This window comes from Ostrea edulis, chromosome 4 (assembly GCF_947568905.1).
Source record: "Ostrea edulis chromosome 4, xbOstEdul1.1, whole genome shotgun sequence".
Lineage (NCBI taxonomy): Eukaryota > Metazoa > Mollusca > Bivalvia > Ostreida > Ostreidae > Ostrea > Ostrea edulis.
This window is the reverse complement of record NC_079167.1, coordinates 9,651,920-9,670,116: the sequence shown is the minus strand read 5'-3', so window position 1 is coordinate 9,670,116 and position 18,197 is coordinate 9,651,920. Positions and strand designations below refer to the sequence as shown.

Here is an 18,197-nt window from a genome sequence, read left to right as displayed (position 1 = left end):
AGAATTGAATAGACTGTAGATTTTTATCATTTAATGTGAAAAATAAAATTTGGAGGAAAATCATGAATCTATGGCAAGCCCTTTTACTATTTATTCGAAAAATAAGATATCTCTTTGAATTAAAGAGATATCTCTTATTTTAAAGAGATATCTCTTTAAAATGAGATATCTCTTAATCTTATTAATAAGAGATATCTCTCTAGATAAGAGATATCTCTTTCACTTAGATAGATATCTCTTTCATTTAGAGAGATATCTCTTTCACCTAGAGATATATCTCTTTCACTTAGAGAGATATCTCTTTTACCTTTAGAGATATCTTTTACACTTAAAGAGATATTTCTTTCACTTTAAGAGATATCTCTTTCACGTAGAGAGATATCTCTTATACTTTAAGAGATATCTCTTTCACTTAGAGAGATATCTCTTTCAATTAAAGAGATATCTCCTTTACTCTGAGAGATATCTCTTTTACTTTGAGAGATATCTCCTTCACTTAAAGAGATATCTCTCAAAGAATTCCTAGAGAGATATCTCTCAAAGTATAAGAGATGTCTCTTTAATCGTTGAAAAAGAGATATCTCTCAAAGAGAAAGAGATATCTCTTTCCAATATTTTTATTAGTTTGAATAATTGCATACTCCTCCCTAAAACAGAAGCCCGCCAAAGCAAATCTTACCATGATGGCTGGGGTGTTGCTAAAACGCGGAATGGAAAATGGAACGGAAAACGAAAAATATATGCAATAATGTCATGAGGAGGTCAACATTTTGCAAAATCAAAAGGCTTATTTTGAACAAGGAATGAAGAAATTACAGAGAGAACAGGAAGTCATCCTCAGAATCCACCATTTCATATTGATACCTCATACTAAAGCATTATTATGTATTTTTACACGGTGTGTTTTGCGGATGAATGTACCAACAGGCGCTTGCTTAATATTTTGCATATAGTAAGTTTTAATAAAAATATTAAGCAAGCGCCTATTGGCACCATCTTTTTTCCTGGCTTTGTCACCCCCACCCCCCACCCACCCCCAACCCAGATTTTGACAGTATGTTGTTTCACAAATGAAGAAAAACTCAATAAGGTAACATACTGAAAAGACTTGAATTATAATTTACTACTTTATTCTGGTAAGAAAAGATTTTATGAGCCCATCCAATGAATAAAAGGTACACCCCCCTCCCCCAAAAACAACATTGTAAAACATAAAATAATTCTTTGAACAATTTTCCCTAAACATAGCCTTTTTAAATCGAACGTGCTTTCAATCGAACTACATATGTTTAAGATATCTGAATTTGAATTTAGTTCTACACCTGGTACAATATACATTTATGCATCAAATCAAATTTTAAAGCGAACGAGTCCGGTGAAGAAACAAGTTTTGCCTCATTTGGGATGAATCTATGCGAAATTTCGTACATTTACCGATATCCTGCGGATTAGTGTTGAAACTTAAGAGATACAGCAGGAAAGAAAGATTGAAACAAAACCGATGTTAACTAGGGTGAAGTTTATGACCAATTGTAAGAGGAATTAACAGATTTATTTCATAATATATGAAGTAGCTAAAAACCTAACACAGAATTTATACTTGAATGGAATTAAAAGTCATCTCATTCTTAATCCAAATGTTAAGCTATACAAGTATTTAGTTTAAAAATTAACTGCCAGAAGTCCTCAGTATTTAGGATTGGAGTGTTGCGGTTACTAAGTCTCCTGTTAGTTAAACAAGAGCAACGCCAACGCATAATACGCCCGTAGATTTTGTTCAAGGAAAACATATTTTAGTGGGATTCATATTTTAGTGAAGTTAGCACTGTCCTCTGTGAGCTAATTCATTATCATGGTGATCAAATATACATGTACCAAGTTATAATATCCAGGAGCTTACGGTTCAGTTTGTATCCTGCCCACAAGGTTTTCCTTATAAGTGATACTACGACCTTGACCTTTGACCTCTGACCTTGAAAAACAATAGGTACCTTCCTCTCATCATGATGATAAAAAATAACAAGTTATAATATCCTGGAGCTTACGCTTTGGTTTGTATCCTGCCCACAAGGTTTTCCTAAAAAGTGATACTATGACCTTGACCTTTGACCTTGAAAAACAATAGGCATCTTCCTCTCATCATGGTGATCAAATATACCAAGTTATAATATCCTGGAGCTTACGGTTCTGTTTGTATCCTGCCCACAAGGTTTTCCTAATAAGTGATACTACGACCTTGACCTTTGACTTTGAAAAACAATAGGCACCTTCCTCTCATTATGATGATCAAATATACCGAGTTATAATATCCTGGAGCTTACGGTTCGGTTTGTATCCTGCCCATAAGGTTTTCCTAATAAGTGATACTACGACCTTGACCTTTGACCTTGAAAAACAATAGGCACCTTCCTCTCATCATGGTGATCAAATGTACCAAGTTGTAAAGCCCTAGGGCTTATGGTTCAGTCTGTATCCTGCACACAAGGTCCGGACAGACAGACGGACGGACGGACGACGCCATACCATAATACGTCCCATCTTCGACGGGTGTATAAAAATGATAAATCAGACAAAAGATGTTTAACTTGTTGACTAAATAAGATCATGAATTATTATTGTTTTATACATATCACACTCCTTGTTGTAAGTACACACATACACGGTATTATGTGTAAATACGTGTCATGTGCGTTAATGACGTTTTGCCACCGGGGGGGGGGAGGGGGGGGGATGATAAACCACGTGTGTTCTTTTCATTCTCTACCCATAGGTTAGGTGTCACTGCTCACTAACACCCCTGTCATTGCCAAAATTTCGAAATTCTTGTAAAATGCCTTGTAAATTCTTATACTAACGTTTAACTAAATTCAATTAATCAATTTATAATGCAAAATTTTAAGATAAAGTTGTTTTATCGCTTGTAAACAATTCCCAAATTGTTGATTTTAATCAAAATAGACCCCCCCCCCCCCCCCCCCTCTACCCCTGATTTTTACCGTTATCTTATCTACATTAATCATTCGAATTCTTAAATTCTGTTCCGTTTTGTTTTCGTTCCACGTTTTAGCAACACCCTGATGGCTGCAATCCCGTGGGAAGATTTTGCTTTTTACCGCATGTGAAATGTATATATGTACAGGTAACAGAAAACAGAGACAATAAATTGATGAAATATGCAAGCTAGACTAGATTTCGCCTCTCGGCAACTTGACAATATTACCCCAACCACCTCTTCAACCTTGTAGGCTAGTAGTATTTTGCTTGGTTAAAAAATAGAGTTACATCATTTCACTGACAATGCAACAGGGAGAAGTCATTATGATCACCGGGTGGAAAATCTAAAGAGATATCTCTTTATATTAAAGAGATATCTTTGAAAATTTAAAGAGATATCTCTCTAACTTAAAGGGATATCTCTTTTTACATCGATAGAGAGATATCTCTTTCCACTAGAGAGATATCTCTTTCTCTCTGAGAGATATCTCTCTAGCTTTGAGAGATATCTCTCAAAGAGAAAGAGATATCTCCCAAGCGTAAAGAGATATCTCATTTGCTTAAAGAGATATCTCTTTAATCAAAAGATATATCTCTTTTGTTTAAAGAGATATCTCTTTAAACAAAAGAGATATCTCCCTAGCGTAAAAAGATATCTCTCTAACTTACAGAGATATCTCTTTAACCAATAAAGATATCTCTCTTATTTAAAGAGATATCTTATTTAATGAATAAATAGTAAAAGGGCTTGCCATATGAATCAATCCCTTTAAAGGTACATATGTTCAAAGTTTTATGTTAGATTTGAATAAAGATACATGTGTATCAATACCACAATATTAATATATGAATAAAATGAAACAAAAAATTTTGGTAGACATCCATACAAAATCTACAGTTGTAGACATATAAAGAAAAAACTAGTTTCAAAATGCAGCCTGTCTTTAAAAACAATTTTTTTTCCCCAAATGGACCAAGTGCTGACCATGTGACTGTCTTATTAGCATAACATATGCTATTTTTCCAGCAATTCTAGAAATTGAACATATCTAACTCCTTTTAGTGTTTTACACATGATCCAGCATAATGAATTTAGACTGAAAGGTCTTACTCTTTATATCAACAGTTGACGAACTCGATTTTACAACTTACAAATTTTTTACATCCTTTCTATCCAACCACATGTGAAGAAGGCGTGCATGATGCAAACGTTATTAGTACGTACATGTACCTTTAAACTTGGAGGTGGATACCACCATACAATATATTTGCATAATTTTATAGAGTTAAATGTTGCTTTTGTAAGCAGTTTCTTTGTTCAAAGTGGCAAAAATCCAGCAGCCATTTTAGATTTGAGATCCTTGCACACCATACTCCATGCTATATATTTTTTTAAACAACAGAAATTAAGACTACACAGATAAGTCTCGCATGCAGCTAGAGGGGGGAACACAACAAGACAGGAAAATCGTTAATTCTGTTATAATGAATTTGATTTAAAAAAAATTTATGGTTCAAGTCCTAGAAATTGTTTTTTGAAAAATCAAATACATTTCAAAATATTGAGTGTGTAAATCAAGATATCAGGTATTCTACACAGGGACCTCTAATCCAAAACAATGGAGCTATTTGCTGCTTTGGACAAAAAAAACTCCAACATTTCACTCTATGAAGTAAAATAAATAAGACATAATATATATATATATATATATATATATATATATATATATATATATAAATATATATATATATATATATATATATATATATATAATAATAATAATATTGGTGATATTCTACCCCCAAGGTTACACTTCCTGGGGATTTTGGTTTCAGGGGGAGGTCAAGGATTTCAGTCAAATTTAAGGATTTCGATTATACCTGTTACCCAATTATTCTAGACTGTCTACCACTTATTTGGATATGTCAATAAACTGAATTATTAATCAAATCAATTATTTAACATATCTGCTGTGAATACTAAAAACAGACTTTATTTACAGTTTACAGTGACATTTTCTAAGAGGTCTAGCATTGAAATATTAATAACAAGATGTGTTTGTGAAACACAAATGCCTCCGATAATGGCCAATTCCAAAGCTGGCCAAGGTCACAAGGGCAAATATCTTGGTACCAGTAGAAAGGTCTTGTCAAAAGAAATGTTCATGTATAAAATGAAAGCTCTAATATTTACCATTTAGAAGTTATGACCAATGTAAAAAAAATTAAAAGTAAGTTAAATGTCAAGGTCAAGAGGTTTAATACCAACGGAAAGGTCTTGTCACAAGGAACACTCATGTGAAATATCAAAGCTCTATCACTTATTGTTCAAAAGTTATTAGCAAGTTAAAGTTTTAAAGAAGTAGGTCAAACTCCAAGGTGAAGGTCACAGGGTCAAAAATGTTGGTACCCACGGAAAGGTCTTGTCACAAGGAATACTCATGTGAAATATTAAAGCTCTATCACTTACTGTTCAAATGTTATTTGCAAGGTTAAAGTTTTCAAAAAGTAGGTCTACTCCAAGGTCAAGGTCACGGGGTCACAAATAATGGTACCCACGTTGGTACCCACGGAAAGGTCTTATCACAAGGAACACTCATGTGAAATATCAAAGCTCTATCACTTACTGTTCAAAAGTTATTAGCAAGGTTAAAGTTTCAGACAGAATGACAGAATTACAGAATGACAGACAGGACAAAAACAATATGCCCCCCAATCTTCGATCTCGGGGGCATAAAAACTTATGAATGAAAAGTTGATCCTACCTCATTTCCTGTCAGGCTCTCGACGGCTAGTAAACCTGTACCCTGGGGTGTTATAGGACCTACAAAAATCACAACCTCTCCAAATTCTTCATTTTGAATTACTATGACATAATACATGAATATATCTTGTTGTCATCAAAATGATTATTAAATCATTTCTCCATTCCTTTTTCTTTTCCTTGCCACACTATAGAGAATTCTAAATCTGTGTACCTCAGAAACTAATTCTAAATCTACCTACCTCAGAAACTAATTCTAAATCTACCTACCTCAGATGCAAATTCTAAATCTATATACCTCAGAAGGTAATTCTAAATCTACCTACTTCAAAAACTAATTCTAAATCTACATACCTCAGAAACTAATTCTAAATCTACCTACCTCAGACGCAAATTCTAAATCTATATACCTCAGAAGGTAATTCTAAATCTACCTACTTCAAAAACTAATTCTAAATGTACATACCTCAAAAACTAATTCTAAATGTACATTCCTCAGACGCAAATTCTAAATCTATATACCTCAGAAGGTAATTCTAAATCTACATACCTACATGTAAGAAGGTAATTCTAAATCTACATACCTCAGAAACTAATTCTGAATCGGTGTACATTAGAAGCTAATTTCAAATCTATGTACCTCAGCAGCTAATTCTAAATCTACATTGTACGTACCCCAGAAGCAGGCGTGACAGTGAAGATGTTGTGGGGTGTACTTGAGTAGGCGATTCCGGAAGTTGTGGTCCTGTATGGAGTACAGAGGAATAGACTGGAACCTCCGCCATCCAAGGGAGATAATCAGGGGGTTACGACTCTTCAGGATCCTTTTGTACCACCTATGCTTCTTCATGCGTGTCTAAACACAACAAATACACATATATGTACATATATAATACAGCAAGCATATACAAATAACTAGTTCTAATTGTAACAGGGACCGTTAATACATGTTCCCCAAACCTCCCTCAATTAAAAAGTGGTGTCATTGTAAACCTATTGCAAATAATAATTCTATTTTAGCCTTTAGTTAATACATTTACATAATACAGCAAGCACATACAAATAATTACAGTAAATTCGTATATAGCAATCTCATAATCAAAGACAAAGAGCATTGATTCCAATTATTAAGCTATCAATTTTATTTAATGTAAATATTTTATTTCAAAGAGATTTAAAAAGCATCTGACATTTTCCAGATAAAGCACATGACTGTATACTATTTCATTATTTTCAGTAAATTGTATATACCTGGACAAATCCAATGTTTCCCTCCACACTCTGTTGACCCCCAAGTATGAGAGGAAAAGTGGCATCAAAGTTATTGATGAGTTCACATGGCAGTCTCTCCAGCTCCACTCTGACGTACATACCTGGACGGAACCCCTCGTAGCCGACGCGCAAACTATCGTCCATGTTCTCAAACTCAGCTCGGTTCAACTGCAACAATAAGAAAAGAGTTCTGTTGATCCAAGCTCATATCACATCTCAAAATCTGCATTCCTCTAATTCAGGGTTTGACACTAAGGCACGTCCGACCGACCGAGTCTACTAAATGATAGGTCCGGTCGGGTAAAATGTCGATTGACTAGTCGTCCGACTGGTCGTGTTAAATAATAAACAAGAAACTACCAATCTTGAACCGTGTGGTGGAATAATCTCTATTTTTAGTTCTAATAAATACGTCGCGGTCGGTAGTGATGTTTTACGACATCTACTGGATGTTAATTTTAAACAGTTTATTTGAATAGACAATAATAAAGTGTTTATCAAGTTAATAAATTACGTCGTAAACGTTTGTCATTTACATGAAGTATTTAAATATGGAGAAACTATCAAGAGTTTTTTACTGGAAAGTTGGTCAGGGCTAGTGGATATAAAGTCAGGTCTAGTAAAAATCATTTGAAGTAGCCCGACTGGTCTAGTGCTCAAAAAAGTAAATGTCAAACCCTGCTAATTCAACGTCATTCACAAGCAACTTTATAGCTACATATACAATGAAGACAAACAGTGATCATTTGAGATTTTGTACAATTCTACATCTTCGCTAAATGCTTGTGAAAAATATTTCTGAATTACATTTAGTAATGCCTTATTGATCTTGGAATGTCAATCTTGCATAAAAAAAGAAGAAGAAATGCTGTTATACATCATACTCTGACGATTATCATGATTAACGTTGACTGGACACATTTCATTATCTATGTATTCTAAAATTACCAGGTATGCATAAAGTACAAGTATTTACATATTTCAATGATTTTATCTATATCTTTATTTATCTTAAGTGTATAGATAAGATAAGATAAGTTTATTCCAATTTTGGGCCCAGTGGGCATAACAGCAAGACAGCTTATAAAGAAAGAAATTTTCAAAAAAAGTTTAAAACATTAACTACAGATTACATATATCAGTGTTGGAAATTAACCATAGACCGATAGACCGAGTCTATGTCAAATAACACCAGTCTATGCCAATTGTAATTGGGATAGACCAAATTGTCTATGCTGATTTTCTAGATTTGACGCAAAAGAGTTATCCCAAAATTCAACGTCTGATAAACGTTATGAGGAAAGGAGGACATTGTTATGGAAATGGAAAGAGAATATGCTTTTTAAGTACATTAGAAGTAAATAATAATGTTTTAAATTTGTGGGTTTTTTTTCAATGTTGCGGTCTATGCCAATTCGATGAGGTCTAAGCCATCTTGTTTTGGCATAGACCCGAGGTCTATGCCAAGTTTTAAACCAATTTCGAACACTGCATATATCATTGAAATTAATCAGTTGAGAAAATGAATATATAGCAGCACATTTCTCAAAATATTATTTGAAACAGAGGTGAAAATATTAGAGCAATGATTTGAAATTGTCAACTGATTCTTGCAAAGTTATACCGACGTATAAACAGGCAAATGGCAAATCCCTCCAAAATAACCTAAAAAATATACAACCGACTTATAGGCAAGTAAATACGGTACATGTATAAGCAAGAAAGAGTAATGCGGCACCATGACTTTTGTTTCATAATTGAAGAAAATACCTTAATCTTGGAATACATAGATAATAAAATGTGTCTAGTCAATGTTAATCATGATAATTGTCGGAGTAAGGAGTTGTTTTAAAAAAAATACGATACATAACATCGTCCAGAAAAATACTAATCTTCTTTGGACTCACTTATAAGTCAGATATAAAGTTTTGGACCAAATTTTAACTCTCAAAAATCCGACCTATAGGTGAGTATATACCGTAGTTGTAACATTTAACGCTACAATAAGGCCTGGGGAACTTGAATTATAGAAAACTATATTTTCAGTGTCAATGGCATAGTAAAATTCACTTTATTTCCTCATTTGAAAGTACTGACTTTTGTCTTCATGTAGAACAAAATCACAGCAAGAAAAGATTTTTGAAATTTATGGGAATAAGTTGTAACTAACAAAAGTAAAAGACTAGAGCAAAACTCTCAGGATACTTTGAACTTGAGGCCATCTTAGATGCTTTAAGGAAAAAATTAAGAAAATCTTATTCTTTTTCCTATAGGCCTATGATCAATTATTCCTACTTCACACAAGTACTTTTATCAAGAAAATCTAAGATCTAGAAGTATGTGTATGACATAAATATTGATCGATGTTCAAAAATGAAAGAATCAGTCTGGGAGGAAATTTGGTTTACCTTATATCTATTTATATCTGGTTACAAAGTAGTCTTTTCTTACATTGGCCTTTGTAATTTTCTGATCTGTAACTTTGATATTTGTTACTTTTCCATCAATTGCAGTCGACTACAATAATGCTTCAGGGTGGGGCAACCCATAAACTTGTAAGAAAACTTGATAATTTGCTATAATTCACAGTAGTAACCTATTACATTTGGTAGGGTAAAGGAAAACTTGACTTTTCACCGATTGACCTTTGGCTGACCCAGCAAAGGGATGTAACTCACAGCAAAGCGTTGATAATGAGAAACATATTTTGATAGTAATTAAATGGGAAGATGGATTTCAAATTGCCATATTCTTTGCAAAAATGTGAAAGACAACAATGATAGTTAAACCACCAAAAATTTGGACATTCCAGATTTTCAGTATGGCAGAATCCAAGTTGGGGGCTACTGATATGCAATAGGTACCTGAAATTCTATTTTTTTCTTGTCCAAATCTAGAGAGATGTATTATAAAATTAATGGGGATCTTGTATTCAATAGACTTTGTAATACGTAAATTGCATAAATCTTCAGTCAGTTAAAATGTTGATGTTGAATTTGATATTTGATATCAGCAAGTAAATTGACAATAGAACAGGGCTCGAAATTAACATATGCCCGTCAGTCCCTCACTGGTTAAAAGTCTGGTGGACAGACTGATATTTGTTTTAGTTAGTCCGATGGGACTGGTCAATTTTCTAAAACATCATTTTGAAAAACTTACTTACGAATCTTAACCCCGGCATCCCTCTGTAGATATCAGATGAACCTGCTTAATGTTGCAATATTGTCCAAGGCTTATCAAGTTAAATCCTATCATCTTATTTGAATAACATAATTAACTAAATATGTTTGATTAGTACTGGAAACCTTGATGGACTGGTAAATTTTTCTGCGGACTTGTTGAAAATAAGTTAGTTTCAAGCCCTGTATAAGAATTACAAATATATAGGCTCCCAAAAAATTAATCAATAGTCTGAGTTTTGTTTTAGGTGGTGGAGAATAAAACACACTTTGTTATTTTGTGTTTAAAATATGTACATGTATGATACATGTAGAATGTATCAGATCTATATTTTCTTTTAAAAAGACAAATATTTATTTTCCCGACAAAATGTCATGAATCTAAAGCTTTGAAAAAATGTCACCCACAAAATCCCCCATGGGGATTCTCAAAAATTAGCATATGTATGAACAATGGTGATTTATTTTCTTCAAAATAGCAAAACAAAATTTTACAACTAAATACCATGTATCAATGTTTATATTTTAGACTGTATGTTTATTCAGTGCAATCAGACAGTGGTGTGAAAAATACATGTGAGACAGGAACCTACTTATCAGTTAAGCCCACACAATACAGAAGTGACAATGTGGTTAATATTAGGCGATAATTACACTGTACACGTACAAAGCATGGAACTTGCTTGCAAAACAATGTTGATTTAACAAAACAAATTTTGACTGCTTCCAATCTTGAGTTGTTTCCCTTACTATGGAAGTTAAATAATTATACTGAACATTGTCTCTACACTATCATTTTAGGGTGATATATACACTAAATAATTAAATGATGACATGGGCAACTATAAAGATTAACAAGCATTCTGTAAATTTTGTGTAGCAAATACATGTTCCCTACCAGTCCCAGTTTAAGTCATTCATGTAAAATTCTGAGTGAATAATCTTACATCAACAGTTTATGAATAATCATAAAAAAAAGAATAGATAAAATCTATTTCATAATTCATTCAGTAAATCATACAGAACTTATGCAATAAAAAATAAACTAGAAAACGGAGTACAACAATTAAAGAAATTCACTCAATAATGAAACTTAGTCTTCCAAACTTTGTTAGAATACATATGTATGTCAACCATGATGATAATGAAAATCAGTCTGTGTCTACCCTGGCATTAGATAATTATATATCAAATTTCAATTTTTAAAAAGCATAGTGGAGAAAAGTGTGGAAAACTACAATCAGCACAAAGTTCCATAAATCTTAAACAAAAAAATCACCAGATAGAGGGCCTGACAGAGAGGAAACTACATGTAGTAGTCTCATTAGGTTTTGCTAATCAACTGCATTCAATGTCCTTGAAAATGTCATATACACCTGTCAACAATTTCAGAACAAAAAGGGAGGCATTCAATAATTGCTTTTTTTTTTTTTTTTAAAAAACAAACAAACTCACACCAATTTTGTAAAATAAAAAAAATATGCATACATGTTTCATATTTAAAAGGATTTGTTTTAATTGTGAAGACAGCAAATTGGTTTTATGACACATAAAACTTTTTGATGCTGTATTCATTTATATCTTTTACAAACACTTTACAATATTTCAAAAATTCATTTAAGATATACCAATGATAAAAAAAAAATGAAACACTATATGCAAATCTTAACATACTATCTCCACTCCATTTAAACCTAAATTACTGTAAAAGAGCACCTGTCATATATGTGACCTTTTTTTTAAACTCCCTTAAAAGGTCCTTAAATATAGATGTGATTGCATTTCTCTCTGCATATTTGAAGTACATGATATGCCCCTTGCATTAAGTACATGGCATTCCCCTTGCATTAAGTACATGATATGCCCCTTGCATTAAGTACATGATATGCCCCTTGCATTAAGTACATGATATGCCCCTTGCGTTAGGTACATAATGTGCCCCTTACATTACCTTGGCTTGTTCCTCATTCTGTAGTTTCCAGTTATCATAGAACTCATTATCTCCCTTCATGTCATACTCATTATCAAACATCTCCTTCAGCTTCTTCTTCTTCTCCATTCTTCGTTCTAAGGCCGTCTTCTCTGCCTTTGTTTTCTTCCTCTCCGATGACTCTTCTATGCACATATATCAAACAAACAATTAAATTTCGACAAGAAAAAAGAGATGCGAAAATGATACTACTCTCTAAAAAAAAAATTGAACTTGTTAGATTTATGAATTCTTTGCAAACGTTTGATTACTATGGTAATTGTGGTGGAAGAAAAATAATCAGTGATTTATTACCTTCACCATCCTCACCCTCATCATCTTCTTCATCTTCTTCACCTCCATCACCATGGTGAACTTCACCAGTCTCTAGATCCTCAAAGTCTCCAAACAGTTCATCTGAAAAACATTGTTACATGTACACCTGTACAATTTCTCGTACATTCATGAAACCATAGTTATGTGCTGAAACAAAAAAACTTGGAATGCAATGAAATTGTTTTTGAAAAAATTTAAATACACGTAAATGGAGCTTAATTTCCTCACCATCTTGGTTAAGCAGCTCTTTAGCATCCTCGCTCTTGTCCCAGTTTCCTGTTACAAAGCAGTCCCTGATCAAATCCTGCACCTGTGGAGTTGCATGAAAACATGAAAAAAGTTACATACAAAAATTACCAAAGAATGGACAGTAACACTTCCAATTCTTCAAAAGAAACCATTTTGGAATTAAAGCATCAACAGATTTAGGGGCGAGATCAAAAGTTCAATGTCTGACAAAAAATTAAATTCACATAGTTTTCCCCAACCCCCTTAGAAGAACTAAATATAAAACTTATACAGCACCAATTTTGATGCACCAGATGCACATTTCGACAAATAATGTCTCTTCAGTGATGCTCAACCGAAATGTTTGAAATCCGAAATAACAATGAAGTTTTAGAACTATTATAGGGGAAAACAGTGTGCCAAAAAAGTGGAGTCAAATTCATCGAAGGATAAGAGCTATGCGTGAGGGAGATAATCCTTAATTTTGAAATGAATTTCTAAATTTTATAACAGCAATTAAATATACGTCCGTATTTTCAAGCTAGTAACGAAGTACTTAGCTACTGGGCTGTAGAGACCCTCGGGGACTAACAGTCAATATGATGGATGTTGAAACTTAACGATTAACAAGTAAAAACAAACAAGTATAAATAACACTCTGTATACCTTTTCTACTGTTTTTTTTTTCACAAATGAAAGTGTTCAATAAAACTAATAAATGTTCATTAAAATGTAATATCATATGGTTTTTAACAGTCACTTGTCTTTTTTCTTTCTCCACTAATGTGTATTCGATGTCGGATGACAGAAACTTACAGGAGTTTTCACACAGACCCCCCCCCCCCCCCCCCCCCCCCTCCTCTTCAGTCCCCCTAACTATTTGAATTTAGATTTTTATCCGACATCGATCTTTTGATCTCGCCCCTTACAGTGTTACCATCCATGATCATTTCAGTTGTATTGGAGACAGCCTAACACAGGATTTGAGGATGGTTTTGACATTACATCTGGTTATATTTGCAGATAGAGGAGTATATATCATGGTTTGGCCAATCAAAATCCCCAAAATAACAAGTGAAATCTTAAAGTGAAATTTGAAATGTATTCTTTTCAAACTTTTTCGTTCAATATAGTGGCAGAAATGAAGTATTTTATCGTCTGTTGTAATTTTCCTTTTACCTTGAACGTCATTCTAAGTGTCAGTTCATCTATTTAAAAAAAGCACTAAGTAACTTCATGGACATGAATAATATTTCTATCAATTATGTACCTTTTTTTCTTTAGAGTTTTAGAAATTGAAATGTATATACAAAATATGAAAGCCCTAGCTTAAATAGGTCAAAAGCTATCTTTAAAGATTTATCCTATATATCAGCTGATCCCCTAATGTGGCCACACCCTACCCTTGGGGACCATGAATTGTACAAAATTGGATCTACTCTATGTCAATAAGTTTTCATGTAAATCTCCACTTTTTTGGCCCTATGATTTTTGAAAAGGAGATTTCTAAAGATTTTCCCCATTCTGCACTATGTCGGGAAGCTGTCATGTAAAGGTAAACTTTTCTGGCCCAGTGGTTCTAGAGAAGCAGATTTTTAAAGAATTTTTCTAAAAATAATATATTCCCAAGTAAAACTTTGATCCCCTACATCTGGGGGCCACAAATTCAACAAACTTGAATCTGCACTAGTCAAAAAGCTGCCATGTAAATTTGAACTTTCCTGGCCCAGTGTGTCTTTAGTAGACGATTTTTCAAGATTTTCCCTATATTTGTATGTAAAAGTTTGGTCCCCTATTGTGGCCCCATCCTACCATCGAGGGCCATGAATTTAACAAACTTACCACCTTCCTAATCCCTGATTTACCACCTGCCTGACCCCTGACCTACCTCCTCTAACTCCCAGGCCTGGAATTTGTTGGGCACACACTTAGAGCTGTCCGTCATATCAGCTTCCAGGTTGGGATTTTTCTTTTGCTCTTTCTGTTTTAACACTTTAAACAGTCCTCCCAATTCATCCTCCTCCTCCTCTTCCTGCTCCTCTTCCTCAACTTAACAGAAAGGGTATTTCATCATTAGGGAGAAGGTGAAAATAACATTTATAATCTAAATACATGAATACAAAGAAGAAACAAATTGCAAAATGGTTACTTTCACTGAATATCACCAAGGTAAATAAATAACAAATTGTTGGAATATTCCCTAGTAAACAGACCTTTCCCATAGATAAGCTTCCTATAATTAATCCTATCTGATTTCCTCCTTTTGAATGACTCAGCAGCTGAAGCAGCTATTTTAGCTTTCCATTTTAAATGTCCCTCTTCTTCACCATCCTCTTCATCACTTTCACTATCAGCTTCTTCCACAATGTCCTCTTCCTCCTCCTCACTGCCTTCACTGTCCTCATCACTATTAGAATCATCCTCTTCATCAACATCATCATCACTATCTTCCATCACACTTTTAGAAATATCACTTCTTCCATTTTGCACATCATCATCGGACTCGGCACATGCATCACTTTCAGGGTCAGTCACATCAGCACCAGCAAAATTGAAGGAACCAGATTTTCCTTCACTTGAAGTCCTTGACAGTTTGGGTTTTTTTACTGCAATTTCTTCCTCTTCAGAATACTCCATGTCTGAGCCACTATTTGATCCTGATTCAGATTCACTGTTTTCATTTTCATGAATCCGATCTGCCTTTTCAGAATTAGTCCCAATTTGTTTTTTCACCGAGTTTGAAAACAGACTGAATGCCTCTCCCTCTTCGTCACTATCATCAAACACCAAGTCCTCCGTTTTCTAATAAATAAAATCATACTTTCACTTTTAACATATAATCCCATCTTTCAAAAATATGCTTTTAATGTGATAATAATTTGATAAAGAAATTTTGCTACATTGCTGTAAATCACTTTTATTTGTAGGTATAGTACTTTAATTTTGCATAAATGTGACGAATCCTTCAAGTAAAAGTCAGTCTCTCATGAATAGTTTTATACATACAAGTTGTATATGGTGACTAACAAATTGAATGTTCATGAAAATCATGATTTGCTGATAAAATATTGCGGATGTAAGATCTTACAATACATATTTAGCAAATCATATAGTAATCAAGACAAAAGGAATTGTCTACTACAAAGACTCATTTCAAATTTTGACAATATGTTCAATATATGTAATGATAATTTGGTCCCATTTATGAAATGAAACTTTGCTACGATAATTAAGAAAAAATAAATGAAATCATACTTTCTGATGACATTCTTTTCACCCACAACCTTCTATATTACAACTTTTGAATAATGAGTAAATTCAAACTTGCCTATTTTTTAATTTGCTAACTAGGACAACTGTGAAATCAAAAAAGGGATAAAAGTTCCCAGCATGGAGCATTTCTTTCCTACACACAAAAATCTGTGTTGACTTTACCTTTCGTTGTTTGTGGTCTTTTTCTGGATCAACATCAAACTCCGCCAATCTACGAATCCTCGAGATTTCTTCATCGTCATCCTTATCCTCTCTACAAACATCAATATATTTACTTTGATTATAAAATGAATCAAATCAAATCCCATTCTTATCCCAGTGAACAATCATTCGAAACATACTGTAAATCTGCCTCTATGATTGGGGCAGCATTAGAGAATAAGGTCATGTGACTGGTTGTCATTTTCTCATCCAGTGGATTGTTTACATTCATCAAAGAGGCCACAAGTTCATTCATCGGGGCATCAGACTCCTGTTAGAATAATGACACAAGTTTACTGGTTTATAATATCAAACACCACACGATCATAATGAATGGTCATAAAGGATTATGAGAGAAAAAATTAATAAAAAATGAACCCTTCTGAGTTACTTTGTTCTCTCTCTTTATACTTTATCAGTTATTTTTTCTTGTTTTCTGTACCTCTGCATTCTGTGTGAGGGAATGGCTGCCCCCCAGGTCTATATACACGGCATCCTTGTCGTAAATAACTCCCCCCACCCCAGACATGGGAGCGTAGATCAATCTCTCCTTCACATGGAGGGTCTTTTTCTTCTCCTTGTCTGGCATTGGACATGGATCTGGTAAAGTCTGCATATCACTGATACTGTAATCCCCACAACCTGATCAAGAGAGAGATCATTAAAGTTAGTCTACATAATCAGTGTTCATATCACTGATACTGTAATCCCCGCAACCTGATCAAGAGAGAGATCATTAAAGTTAGTCTACATAATCAGTGTTCATATCACTGATACTGTAATCACCACAACCTGATCAAGAGAGAGAGAGCATTAAAGTTAGTCTACATAATCAGTGTTCATATCACTGATACTGTAATCCCCGCAACCTGATCAAGAGAGAGATCATTAAAGTTAGTCTACATAATCAGTGTTCATATCACTGATATTGTAATCACCACAACCTGATCAAGAGAGAGAGAGCATTAAAGTTAGTCTACATAATCAGTGTTCTTATCACTGATACTGTAATCCCCACAACCTGATCAAGAGAGAGAGCATTAAAGTTAGTCTACATAATCAGTGTTCTTGAATGTGACAATCTTACACACACATATGCTTACATGTATGTATCAGACATGTACATGTGCCTATTACATTTAAGATTAGTTGATTACGAATAAGTCATTGGGAGGGGGGGGGGGGATCATGAATTTGATAAACATTGTATATTACTTTTTTCTTTAGAAAAGGGGGCTGGGTACCAGACACTGGATCATGAAGTTTCAACAGTCATTAAACTGGTCTTCAATTGTTCTTTCTTTTTTTTTACTACATGAATTTATGACAAGATCCATTCAAATCCTTATGCTAAATACAGTACACGACACGAGTTTTATGCGTGTTCCACGCAACGCAGAGGAACAAATTTGCCCCAAACACGGTGGACCTTTAAAATTGTCGGCACCTTTGAAGTCCTATTTTTCCGCGCGAGCTAGACATTGAAGTCCACGGAGGATCTCCGTGGATGCCACCTCGCACCTCCGTGGATGTCACCTGTACCTCCGTCGATGCCACCGTGTACCTCCGTGTGATAAAACAAAGAAATAATTTCCGAAATGATTCACCCAAAAAACCTTTTCGCTTGGCCAGCATACATGCCCTCACCCCATTACTTATTTAGAAATTAGCTATAAATCATTCAATTCTTGTAACTGTTGTTTAATGATACGTTGGTGTTTTCGGTTCATATCCGTATGTAGACTTCCCTGCAGACGTTCACACCTTTTTTATGAAACGCCCAAATTCTCGACATCCTGTATATAAACACCTGTGTTATTCCTACCACTCGTCGGTACATTGTTTCACGGCACGTGCAGCACAATTTCACCAAATAAAAGAAGGGTCATGAACAACGACAATCACATGCCAGTAATTTCAATTTGATAAACAGCAGTTCAAAGAAATGTGTACCATAAGCAATAGTTTATTTTTACGT

At 34.1% G+C, this 18,197-nt stretch overlaps 1 protein-coding gene across 1 annotated transcript in view; it reads right to left on the bottom strand.

The window, feature by feature from the left end:
• Positions 1-18,197, bottom strand: part of LOC125669415 (ribosome biogenesis protein BMS1 homolog) — a 44,450-nt gene that overhangs the window by 11,406 nt on the left and 14,847 nt on the right. The window contains exons 8-18 of the mRNA XM_048903900.2: positions 16,662-16,861; positions 16,360-16,490; positions 16,181-16,271; positions 14,959-15,547; positions 14,634-14,794; positions 12,746-12,827; positions 12,497-12,598; positions 12,164-12,327; positions 7,010-7,198; positions 6,434-6,614; positions 5,760-5,818 (exon numbers count right to left, since the gene is read on the bottom strand). Coding sequence (XP_048759857.2) covers positions 5,760-5,818; positions 6,434-6,614; positions 7,010-7,198; positions 12,164-12,327; positions 12,497-12,598; positions 12,746-12,827; positions 14,634-14,794; positions 14,959-15,547; positions 16,181-16,271; positions 16,360-16,490; positions 16,662-16,861 — 1,949 coding nt within the window. The remainder of the gene's footprint in view (positions 1-5,759; positions 5,819-6,433; positions 6,615-7,009; positions 7,199-12,163; positions 12,328-12,496; positions 12,599-12,745; positions 12,828-14,633; positions 14,795-14,958; positions 15,548-16,180; positions 16,272-16,359; positions 16,491-16,661; positions 16,862-18,197) is intronic.